General features: G+C 42.8%; 1 protein-coding gene across 1 annotated transcript in view; it reads left to right on the forward strand.

The window, feature by feature from the left end:
* The window catches only part of TMEM135 (transmembrane protein 135), a 518807-nt gene that overhangs the window by 163044 nt on the left and 343055 nt on the right, over positions 1-12708 (forward strand). Inside the window, exon 4 of the mRNA XM_075337557.1 lies at positions 1514-1547. Within this exon, the coding sequence (XP_075193672.1) occupies positions 1514-1547 (34 nt within the window). The remainder of the gene's footprint in view (positions 1-1513; positions 1548-12708) is intronic.

Below are 12708 nucleotides of genomic sequence, written 5' to 3' on the forward strand. Positions count from 1 at the left end.
CCCGGATCGTGGACATGGGCAACTTGCGTCTCCTATGGAGGAGATGTACCGCCCCGGCCGCTCGGATCCGGGCTCGTCGGTGGGTGGCTCGAGCGCCTCCGGACTCGGGGGGTCATGTCGCTTTGAAGGGAGGCTGGCGCTACGTGAGGAGGTTTCGGTGGGGGAGGTTTTGGGGTTTATGTTCGTGACGCCACCCATGGGTTGTGGTGAATATAGACACCACCGCTGCCGTTGACTAGCCTCCCGGGGACGGTGTTGCGCAGCCAGGTGTTGACCCCTCCGTGGGTAGGGGGTTGATGGTCCCGGGTCCCGGTTGTTGGGATTAGGATGCGGGGGTGAGGGCGTATTGGCGTGATGCGGGGTGGTGCGTGGCCCGAGGGCACTGTTGTACTCACTATGACAGATACACCGGAGTCTCTGGTAAACCAAAAGGATGGTGGTCGGTGCCCGTAGCCGGTTGCGTCTGGTCCCCCACCCGGTTTGGTGGTCCCCGCCTTTCTCCTGCACCTCTTTTGTAGATTTTGACTGCCTGTGCCTCAGCGACGGGAGTCCACTCCCCGGCTTTGTGTGTGTCGGGAGAGCCCATTTGCCCGCAGGCGCTGGCCCGTGGGATCTCTCTGCTTGAGCGGTGGCTTTCTATTTCCCTCGGTGGGCTGTTGCCTTCTTTCGGGTCTTGGGATGGGAAAGGACCTAAAGTCCAGACCTCAATCAGTGAATTTGACTCGGTCCAGTGGCTTCTGGGCCTCGTTCTGGGTCTGAGTACCCCTCCTGGTGCTCCGGTTTCCAGTTTGTTCCCCGGTTCGGTACCGGTGGGCCACTACCCTGTCCCAGCCCCTTAAGGTTCCACCAGCCGTCTTCCCGGCTCCTGCAGGCGGACACTACCGTCTACCTCCTGGCCACAGGGTATCCGGGCTATGACCCAGATCCCTGACAGACGTTTTCTCCTTCTAACACCTCTTAGACTGCTCTCCTCTCCTCCCTAACTTCATCTGCTTGCTTTTCCCGCCTCAGGCTATCCGAACTCCTCGGTGGGCATGGCCAACCGCCTGGCTCCGCCCCGGGTGTGAACGTCAAAGCCTGAGAGGGGTGATTCAGGGTTTTTAGGTTGGCTGCTGTTACCTTGTTAGGGGACTGGTGTTTGTGCAAGGGCCTGTCTGTGACTACCTGGCTAGTCCAGGGCGTCACAGAGACTCATGGCCCCGCAGGTCAGGACCCGCCATGTCCAGGACGCAGTGGATTCTGATCGTAGACACGTACCCTATGGGTAATTGATTTGCTTTTAGCAGGTAGCTTAGCGGCCAAGAACATACAGTATACTTTCTAATGTCAAGGGCGGACACTACTGTGGATATCCAGATTACGCAGGGACTTGTAACATTTGCAGAATTGTCTATAAAGTGGGATAACATGTTTTGTGTTTTATCTTTATTTTGGGCTACAATATATTTGTCATCATTTCAAAAGTTCTTGATATAAACCTTAACTTTGCAACTTTTATTTCTATTTTTTTTAGGCGAGGATTGCTGACAATTTACATGGCCAACCAGGTAAGAAAATATATATATGTGTGGATTTTTTTATGTATTTTTGTTATGTTTATATCGCATACAGAATATATTTCTTGTGTGATTCCGCTGAATAAAATTGCGTGGTTGAGCATAAACTGCAAGCAGTGTTAGACGCTCAGACTGAAGAAAAGAAATATGAATGTGCACAATTTTATTTATATATATATATATATATATATATATATATATATATATATATATATATATATATATATATATATACTGCATACAGTGCCTACAAGTAGTATTCAACCCCCTGCAGATTTAGCAGGTTTGATAAGATGCAAATAAGTTAGAGCCTGCAAACTTCAAACAAGAGCAGGATTTATTAACAGATGCATAAATCTTACAAACCAACAAGTTATGTTGCTCAGTTAAATTTTAATAAATTTTAAACATAAAAGTGTGGGTCAATTATTATTCAACCCCTAGGTTTAATATTTTGTGGAATAACCCTTGTTTGCAATTACAGCTAATAATCGTCTTTTATAAGACCTGATCAGGCCGGCACAGGTCTCTGGAGTTATCTTGGCCCACTCCTCCATGCAGATCTTCTCCAAGTTATCTAGGTTCTTTGGGTGTCTCATGTGGACTTTAATCTTGAGCTCCTTCCACAAGTTTTCAATTGGGTTAAGGTCAGGAGACTGACAAGGCCACTGCAACACCTTGATTTTTTCCCTCTTGAACCAGGCCTTGGTTTTCTTGGCTGTGTGCTTTGGGTCATTGTCTTGTTGGAAGATGAAATGACGACCCATCTTAAGATCCTTGATGGAGGAGCGGAGGTTCTTGGCCAAAATCTCCAGGTAGGCCGTGCTATCCATCTTCCCATGGATGCGGACCAGATGGCCAGGCCCCTTGGCTGAGAAACAGCCCCACAGCATGATGCTGCCTTCACCATGCTTGACTGTAGGGATGGTATTCTTGGGGTCGTATGCAGTGCCATCCAGTCTCCAAACGTCACGTGTGTGGTTGGCACCAAAGATCTCGATCTTGGTCTCATCAGACCAGAGCACCTTGAACCAGTCTGTCTCAGAGTCCTCCAAGTGATCATGAGCAAACTGTAGACGAGCCTTGACATGACGCTTTGAAAGTAAAGGTACCTTACGGGCTCGTCTGGAACGGAGACCATTGCGGTGGAGTACGTAACTTATAGTATTGACTGAAACCAATGTCCCCACTGCCATGAGATCTTCCCGGAGCTCCTTCCTTGTTGTCCTTGGGTTAGCCTTGACTCTTCGGACAAGCCTGGCCTCGGCACGGGTGGAAACTTTCAAAGGCTGTCCAGGCCGTGGAAGGCTAACAGTAGTTCCATAAGCCTTCCACTTCCGGATGATGCTCCCAACAGTGGAGACAGGTAGGCCCAACTCCTTGGAAAGGGTTTTGTACCCCTTGCCAGCCTTGTGACCCTCCACGATCTTGTCTCTGATGGCCTTGGAATGCTCCTTTGTCTTTCCAATGTTGACCAAGTATGAGTGCTGTTCACAAGTTTGGGGAGGGTCTTAATTAGTCAGAAAAGGCTGGAAAAAGAGATAATTAATCCAAACATGTGAAGCTCATTGTTCTTTGTGCCTGAAATACTTCTTAATACTTTAGGGGAACCAAACAGAATTCTTGTGGTTTGAGGGGTTGAATAATAAATGACCCTCTGAATAAACTTTTCACAATTAAAAAAAAAATATAAAAAGAAATAACATTCTTTTTTGCTGCATTTCACACTTTCAGGCTGATCTACAGCCCAAATGTCACAATGCCAAGTTAATTCCGAATGTGTAAACCTGCTAAATCTGCAGGGGGTTGAATACTACTTGTAGGCACTGTACTTCATAACAGCACACGTGAATTTTGGGCAAAATCAGAAATGCTATATTTTTTTTGTTTTAACCTCTACATTATTAGATTAAAAAGTCATATTTTGCTCTAAAATTTTGAAACTTTCAAAAAGTCGCAACTGATGAAACGACTGCAAACATCTGGAAAAGAAAAAGCACAAACAGATTGGTGAAACATATACAATAGACATCGAAAATATGACAACTAAAAAGAATTTTGAGCAAGTAAAAACACCAAAAACAAGCCCAAAAAAGGGTACAATTGAGTAATAAATTGGACAGATAGAATGAAAAATAAGCCTTGGTCGTTAGCTTTGTTTTCTTGGTAGATGGGCTACAGTAGATGTAAAGGTTTGGCTAATACCAAGGTTGGGGATAAATCATTGGTTCAGTTCTGGAGGGTTCTTGACACACAGGTCTACAAAACAGTCTTCAATTTCCGTGCAGCTCCCCCACAATAGGAACGTAGCATAATCGATAGTTAATAGGAATAGCTAATCCTCGTCCTAGCAGGTGAAGGTAGGGGGCGTGCTGGCGGTACGGGACGTCCTCATCCTTGGCGGACAGGTGAAGGTAGGGGGCGTGCTGGTGGTACGGGACGTCCTCATCTTTGGCCGCCGCTCGCCTCTACGTTCAGCGTGTCTCCGGAGTATTTCACGCACGATATTACAACAGATGTTCATTCCGATGAAAAATAAAGAAGCAAATATGAAGGAATCCCAAAAAAAATCCTATCTTTTTCCTCTCTTTTGTCTCTTACCTCTTACCCTCCTTCTCTCCTGTCTTCTATCACATTTTTCCTTCCCCTCTCTTCCTCTCTTTCCTTCTCCCTGTATTTCCATATTTCTCTCTTTATATTTCCCTTCCTCATTCCTTGGTGTACATTTCTCTTACAGACCTTCTGTCTATTCCTCTCACTCCCTTTCTCTACATTTATCTTACTGCCCCCTTCTTACTCCCTCTCACCCCCTATGTCTGCCTCTCGTTATCTCTCCCACCTCTCTCATGCGCTCTTTATTTCTCTCTACATCTCTTCTGTCCATTTATATCTCTCTTTTGTTGTCTTTCTGTCATTTCCTCTCTAGCACCCCTCTCACTGTCGTTCTACATCAATCTTAGTACTATTTATCAAGAAAAGTCATGCAGGCCCTCCATGTGCTTTTGTAGTGAATTGTGGCAAAGAGTTCCATAATCTCAATGCTTTTACAGTAACAAATCCATAATCTCACTGTTCTTACAGTAAAACATTCAGTCTCACTTCTCTTACAGTAAAGAATCCATAATCTCACTGCTCTTACAGTAAAGAATCCATATTCTCACTGCTCTTACAGTAAAGAATCCATAGTCTCACTGCTCTTACAGTAAAGAATCCATAATCTCACTGCTCTTACAGTAAAGAATCCATAGTCTCACTGCTCTTACAGTAAAGAATCCATAGTCTCACTGCTTTTACATTAAAGAATCCATAGTCTCACTGCTCTTACAGTAAAGAATCCATAGTCTCACTGCTCTTACAGTAAAGAATCCATAGTCCCACTGCTCTTACAGTAAAGAATCCATAGTTTCACTGCTCTTACAGTAAAGAATCCATAGTCTCACTGCTCTTACAGTAAAGAATCCATAGTCTCACTGCTCTTACAGTAAAGAATTCATAGCCCCACTGCTCTTACAGTAAAGAATCCATAGTCTCACTGCTCTTACAGTAAAGAATCCATAGTCTCACTGCTCTTACAGTAAAGAATTCATAGCCCCACTGCTCTTACAGTAAATAATCCATAATCTCACTGCTCTTACAGTAAAGAATCCATAATTTCACTGCTGTTACAGTAAAGAATCACCATCTTTATGTATAATTGAACCTGTTTTCTGCTAGTAATGGAAGGTACTCTTGTCCTCGTTGCAGGTTCCGTTTTACTGCTTTTTTTTCTTTCTTTCTCTGTTTCTTTCCATCACTTTTATTTCCACTCTCTGCCTATCTACATCTCTCTACATTCCTATTACCAAAGCTTTCGACTCCCTTTGTTTCTCATAATACTCTATCTTCTCTCTATATCCCTTTTACTTACTTCTCTGTCTCCACTACTCTTATCTTCTCTCTCTCTATCTTACGATCCCTCTCTTTTCTCTGTCTTTTTACATCTTTTTTTAAGCACCTCTCTTCTGTCTTACATCACCTCTCTTCTGTATCTTTGCATCCCTCTCACTTTCTCACTCTCCATCTCTCTCCACATACCTCTTTCTGTCTCTCTTTTACTTTCTGTTTTCCTTTCTTCTCCTTCTCACTTTCTCTCTCTCCACATACCTCCTATTGTCTTTTTCTTTTTCTCTTTTTGTTTTCATTTATCTCCCTCTGAATCTCTTTCTCTCCATCTCTCTCCACAACTTTCTTATTTTCTCTTTTTGTTTTCCTTTCATGTCTCTCTCACTTTCTCTCCATCTCTCTCCACATACCTCGTATTCTCTTTCTCTTTTCCTTTCTTCTCCCTCTCCCATTCTCTCCATCTTTCTCTACCTACTTAATATTCTTTCTTTTTCTGTTTTCCTTTTTCTCCCTCTCATTTTCCCTCTCTTAATCTACCTCCACATACCTCGTATTCTCTCTTTTTCGTTCTGTTATACTTTCTTGTCTCTCTCCATCTCTCACCACATACTTCTTATTGTCTTTCTCTTTTCCTTCTCCTTCTCACTCTCTCTCTCCATCTTTCTCTACATACAGTACTTCTTATTGTCTTTCTTTCTGTTTTCCTATCTTCTCCCTTTCTTTCTCTCCACATACTTCTTATTGTCTCTTTCTGTTTTCCTATCTTCTCTCTCACTTTCTCTCCACATACTTCTTATTGTCTCTTTCTCTTTCTATTTTCCTATCTTCTCCCTCTCACTGTCTCTCTCCCTCAACCTCTCTCTCCATGTTTCTCCGTATACTTCTTATTTTCTTTCTCTCTTTTTCTTTCTGTTTTCCTTTCTTCTCCCTCATCTTTCTCCACATACGTCTTATTGTCTCTCTCTTTTCCTTTCTTCTCCCTCTCACACTTTCTCTCTCTCTCTATCTTTCTCCACATAACTCTTATTGTCTCTCTTTTCCTTTCTTCTCCTTCTCACTTTCACTCACTCTCTCTCCATCTTTCTCCACATACAGTACTTCTTATTGTCTTTCTTTCTGTTTTCCTATCTTCTCCCTTTCTTTCTCTCCACATACTTCTTATTGTCTTTCTCTTTCTGTTTTCCTTTCTTCTCCCTCTCACTTTCTCTCTCTCTCATCTTTCTCCACATAACTCTTATTGTCTTTCTCTTTCTGTTCTCTCTCCATCTATCTCATACTTATTATTGTCTTTCTCTCTTTCTGTTTTCCATCTCCCTCTCACATTCTCTCTCTCTCCATCTTTCTCCATATACTTCTTATTCTCTCTCTATTTTCCTTTCTTCTCCCATTCACTTTCTCTCTCTCTCTCCATCTCCATTTATGTATTTCTTATTGTCTTTCTTTTTCTTTCTGTTTTCCTTTCTTTTCCTTCTCACTTTCTCCTCCATCTTTCTCCACACACCTCTTTTTCTCTCTCTGTTTTCCTTTCTTCTCCCTCTCACTTTCTCCTCCATCTTTCTCCACACAACTCTTTTTCTCTCTGTTTTCCTTTCTTTTCCCTCTCACCATCTTTCTCCACACACCTCTTTTTCTCTCTCTGTTTTCCTTTCTTCTCCCTCTCACTTTCTCCTCCATCTTTCTCCACACACCTCTTTTCTCTTTCTGTTTTCCTTTCTTTTCCTTCTCACTTTCTCCTCCATCTTTCTCCACACACCTCTTTTTCTCTCTGTTTTCCTTTCTTCTCCCTCTCACTTTCTCCTCCATCTTTCTCCACACACCTCTTTTTCTCTGTTTTCCTTTCTTCTCCCTCTCACTTTCCTCCATCTTTCTCCACACACCTCTTTTTCTCTGTTTTCCTTTCTTCTCCCTCTCACTTTCTCCTCCATCTTTCTCCACACACCTCTTTTTCTCTCTGTTTTCCTTTCTTTTCCCTCTCACTTTCTCCTCCATCTTTCTCCACACACCTCTTTTCTCTCTCTGTTTTCCTTTCTTTTCCCTCTCACTTTCTCCTCCATCTTTCTCCACACACCTCTTTTCTCTCTCTGTTTTGCTTTCTTCTCCCTCTCACTTTCTCCTCCATCTTTCTCCACACACCTCTTTTCTCTCTCTGTTTTCCTTTCTTCTCCCTCTCACTTTCTCCTCCATCCTTCTCCACACACCTCTTTTCTCTCTCTGTTTTCCTTTCTTCTCCCTCTCACTTTCTCCTCCATCTTTCTCCACACACCTCTTTTTCTCTGTTTTGCTTTCTTCTCCCTCTCACTTTCTCCTCCATCTTTCTCCACACACCTCTTTTTCTCTGTTTTGCTTTCTTTTCCCTCTCACTTTCTCCTACATCTTTCTCTACACACCTCTTTTTCTGTTTTCCTTTCTTTTCCCTCTCACTTTCTCCTACATCTTTCTCTACACACCTCTTTTTCTCTCTCTGTTTTCCTTTCTTCTCCCTCTCACTTTCTCCTCCATCTTTCTCCACACACCTCTTTTTCTCTGTTTTCCTTTCTTTTCCCTCTCACTTTCTCCTCCATCTTTCTCCACACACCTCTTTTCTCTCTCTTTTTTCCTTTCTTCTCCCTCTCACTTTCTCCTCCATCTTTCTCCACACACCTCTTTTTCTCTGTTTTGCTTTCTTCTCCCTCTCACTTTCTCCTCCATCTTTCTCCACACACCTCTTTTTCTCTGTTTTGCTTTCTTTTCCCTCTCACTTTCTCCTACATCTTTCTCTACACACCTCTTTTTCTGTTTTCCTTTCTTTTCCCTCTCACTTTCTCCTACATCTTTCTCTACACACCTCTTTTTCTCTCTCTGTTTTCCTTTCTTCTCCCTCTCACTTTCTCCTCCATCTTTCTCCACACACCTCTTTTTCTCTGTTTTCCTTTCTTTTCCCTCTCACTTTCTCCTCCATCTTTCTCCACACACCTCTTTTCTCTCTCTTTTTTCCTTTCTTCTCCCTCTCACTTTCTCCTCCATCTTTCTCCACACACCTCTTTTTCTCTCTGTTTTCCTTTCTTCTCCCTCTCACTTTCTCCTCCATCTTTCTCCACACACCTCTTTTCTCTGTTTTGCTTTCTTCTCCCTCTCACTTTCTCCTCCATCTTTCTCCACACACCTCTTTTTCTCTGTTTTGCTTTCTTCTCCCTCTCACTTTCTCCTCCATCTTTCTCCACACACCTCTTTTTCTCTGTTTTCCTTTCTTTTCCCTCTCACTTTCTCCTACATCTTTCTCTACACACCTCTTTTTCTGTTTTCCTTTCTTTTCCCTCTCACTTTCTCCTACATCTTTCTCTACACACCTCTTTTTCTCTCTCTGTTTTCCTTTCTTCTCCCTCTCACTTTCTCCTCCATCTTTCTCCACACACCTCTTTTTCTTTCTGTTTTCCTTTCTTTTCCTTCTCACTTTCTCCTCCATCTTTCTCCACACACCTCTTTTTCTCTCTCTGTTTTCCTTTCTTCTCCCTCTCACTTTCTCCTCCATCTTTCTCCACACAACTCTTTTTCTCTCTGTTTTCCTTTCTTTTCCCTCTCACCATCTTTCTCCACACACCTCTTTTTCTCTCTCTGTTTTCCTTTCTTCTCCCTCTCACTTTCTCCTCCATCTTTCTCCACACACCTCTTTTCTCTTTCTGTTTTCCTTTCTTTTCCTTCTCACTTTCTCCTCCATCTTTCTCCACACACCTCTTTTTCTCTCTGTTTTCCTTTCTTCTCCCTCTCACTTTCTCCTCCATCTTTCTCCACACACCTCTTTTTCTCTGTTTTCCTTTCTTCTCCCTCTCACTTTCCTCCATCTTTCTCCACACACCTCTTTTTCTCTGTTTTCCTTTCTTCTCCCTCTCACTTTCTCCTCCATCTTTCTCCACACACCTCTTTTTCTCTCTGTTTTCCTTTCTTTTCCCTCTCACTTTCTCCTCCATCTTTCTCCACACACCTCTTTTCTCTCTCTGTTTTCCTTTCTTTTCCCTCTCACTTTCTCCTCCATCTTTCTCCACACACCTCTTTTCTCTCTCTGTTTTGCTTTCTTCTCCCTCTCACTTTCTCCTCCATCTTTCTCCACACACCTCTTTTCTCTCTCTGTTTTCCTTTCTTCTCCCTCTCACTTTCTCCTCCATCCTTCTCCACACACCTCTTTTCTCTCTCTGTTTTCCTTTCTTCTCCCTCTCACTTTCTCCTCCATCTTTCTCCACACACCTCTTTTTCTCTGTTTTGCTTTCTTCTCCCTCTCACTTTCTCCTCCATCTTTCTCCACACACCTCTTTTTCTCTGTTTTGCTTTCTTTTCCCTCTCACTTTCTCCTACATCTTTCTCTACACACCTCTTTTTCTGTTTTCCTTTCTTTTCCCTCTCACTTTCTCCTACATCTTTCTCTACACACCTCTTTTTCTCTCTCTGTTTTCCTTTCTTCTCCCTCTCACTTTCTCCTCCATCTTTCTCCACACACCTCTTTTTCTCTGTTTTCCTTTCTTTTCCCTCTCACTTTCTCCTCCATCTTTCTCCACACACCTCTTTTCTCTCTCTTTTTTCCTTTCTTCTCCCTCTCACTTTCTCCTCCATCTTTCTCCACACACCTCTTTTTCTCTCTGTTTTCCTTTCTTCTCCCTCTCACTTTCTCCTCCATCTTTCTCCACACACCTCTTTTCTCTGTTTTGCTTTCTTCTCCCTCTCACTTTCTCCTCCATCTTTCTCCACACACCTCTTTTTCTCTGTTTTGCTTTCTTCTCCCTCTCACTTTCTCCTCCATCTTTCTCCACACACCTCTTTTTCTCTGTTTTCCTTTCTTTTCCCTCTCACTTTCTCCTACATCTTTCTCTACACACCTCTTTTTCTGTTTTCCTTTCTTTTCCCTCTCACTTTCTCCTACATCTTTCTCTACACACCTCTTTTTCTCTCTCTGTTTTCCTTTCTTCTCCCTCTCACTTTCTCCTCCATCTTTCTCCACACACCTCTTTTTCTCTGTTTTCCTTTCTTTTCCCTCTCACTTTCTCCTCCATCTTTCTCCACACACCTCTTTTCTCTCTCTTTTTTCCTTTCTTCTCCCTCTCACTTTCTCCTCCATCTTTCTCCACACACCTCTTTTTCTCTCTGTTTTCCTTTCTTCTCCCTCTCACTTTCTCCTCCATCTTTCTCCACACACCTCTTTTCTCTGTTTTGCTTTCTTCTCCCTCTCACTTTCTCCTCCATCTTTCTCCACACACCTCTTTTTCTCTGTTTTCCTTTCTTTTCCCTCTCACTTTCTCCTACATCTTTCTCTACACACCTCTTTTTCTCTGTTTTCCTTTCTTTTCCCTCTCACTTTCTCCTACATCTTTCTCTACACACCTCTTTTTCTCTCTCTGTTTTCCTTTCTTCTCCCTCTCACTTTCTCCTCCATCTTTCTCCACACACCTCTTTTTCTCTGTTTTCCTTTCTTTTCCCTCTCACTTTCTCCTCCATCTTTCTCCACACACCTCTTTTTCTCTGTTTTGCTTTCTTTTCCCTCTCACTTTCTCCTACATCTTTCTCTACACACCTCTTTTTCTCTGTTTTCCTTTCTTTTCCCTCTCACTTTCTCCTACATCTTTCTCTACACACCTCTTTTTCTCTGTTTTCCTTTCTTTTCCCTCTCACTTTCTCCTACATCTTTCTCTACACACCTCTTTTTCTCTGTTTTCCTTTCTTTTCCCTCTCACTTTCTCCTACATCTTTCTCTACACACCTCTTTTTCTCTGTTTTGCTTTCTTTTCCCTCTCACTTTCTCCTACATCTTTCTCCACACACCTCTTTTTCTCTCTCTGTTTTCCTTTCTTCTCCCTCTCACTTTCTCCTCCATCTTTCTCCACACACCTCTTTTTCTCTGTTTTCCTTTCTTTTCCCTCTCACTTTCTCCTCCATCTTTCTCCACACACCTCTTTTTCTCTGTTTTCCTTTCTTTTCCCTCTCACTTTCTCCTCCATCTTTCTCAACACACCTCTTTTTCTCTCTGTTTTCCTTTCTTCTCCCTCTCACTTTCTCCTCCATCTTTCTCCACACACCTTTTTCTCTGTTTTGCTTTCTTCTCCCTCTCACTTTCTCCTCCATCTTTCTCCACACACCTCTTTTTCTCTGTTTTCCTTTCTTTTCCCTCTCACTTTCTCCTCCATCTTTCTCCACACACCTTTTTCTCTGTTTTGCTTTCTTTTCCCTTTCACTTTCTCCTCCATCTTTCTCCACACACCTCTTTTTCTCTCTGTTTTCCTTTCTTCTCCCTCTCACTTTCTCCTCCATCTTTCTCCACACACCTTTTTCTCTGTTTTGCTTTCTTCTCCCTCTCACTTTCTCCTCCATCTTTCTCCACACACCTCTTTTTCTCTGTTTTCCTTTCTTTTCCCTCTCACTTTCTCCTCCATCTTTCTCCACACACCTCTTTTTCTCTCTCTGTTTTCCTTTCTTCTCCCTCTCACTTTCTCCTCCATCTTTCTCCACACACCTCTTTTTCTCTGTTTTCCTTTCTTTTCCCTCTCACTTTCTCCTCCATCTTTCTCCACACACCTCTTTTTCTCTGTTTTCCTTTCTTTTCCCTCTCACTTTCTCTCTCCATCTTTCTCCACACACCTCTTTTTCTCTGTTTTCCTTTCTTTTCCCTCTCACTTTCTCCTCCATCTTTCTCCACACACCTCTTTCTCTCTCTGTTTTCCTTTCTTCTCCCTCTCACTTTCTCTCTCCATTTTTCTCTACATACCTCTTATTGTCTTAATCTTTTCCTTTCTTCTCGCTCTCACTTTCTCTCTCCCATCCCGATTTCTTTCCTCCCACCTCTTTCCTATCTTATTATAATACTACTATGCACGCTGGTTTTCCTATGTAACATGCACTGTATTATTAGTGGGAGCCTGGAGATAGCAGCCATTCACTTTCCAAATCTTTGCTCGTGTATGGAGCAGACGACATTCCCCGGTGACCGAGGATCAGATATTGAGTTGTAGTTCCTCCTCCACCAGCGATGAATTTCTGGCCAGTCCTATCTATGTAACAGATATCCCTTTAAGACCATTTTCTAACCATTTGGTCCGTTCTTCTTTTTCTGTCCGGTGTGCCCACATATTTAATGCTTCTGTGGCAGCAGATATCTTGTCTAAAAGGGGCGCCTTTCTTCTCGCCCTTCTATCCTTCAAGACATTTGCATCCAACCTATAACTTTGGTCGTTTTGACAGATGGTTCCCCCAGTTGCCCATTACTAGTCACACGACCATGGCTTCTTTATCAGTTCTCCCCCCGCTCCTTCTC

This window comes from Anomaloglossus baeobatrachus, chromosome 2 (genome assembly GCF_048569485.1).
Source record: "Anomaloglossus baeobatrachus isolate aAnoBae1 chromosome 2, aAnoBae1.hap1, whole genome shotgun sequence".
Taxonomy (NCBI): domain Eukaryota; kingdom Metazoa; phylum Chordata; class Amphibia; order Anura; family Aromobatidae; genus Anomaloglossus; species Anomaloglossus baeobatrachus.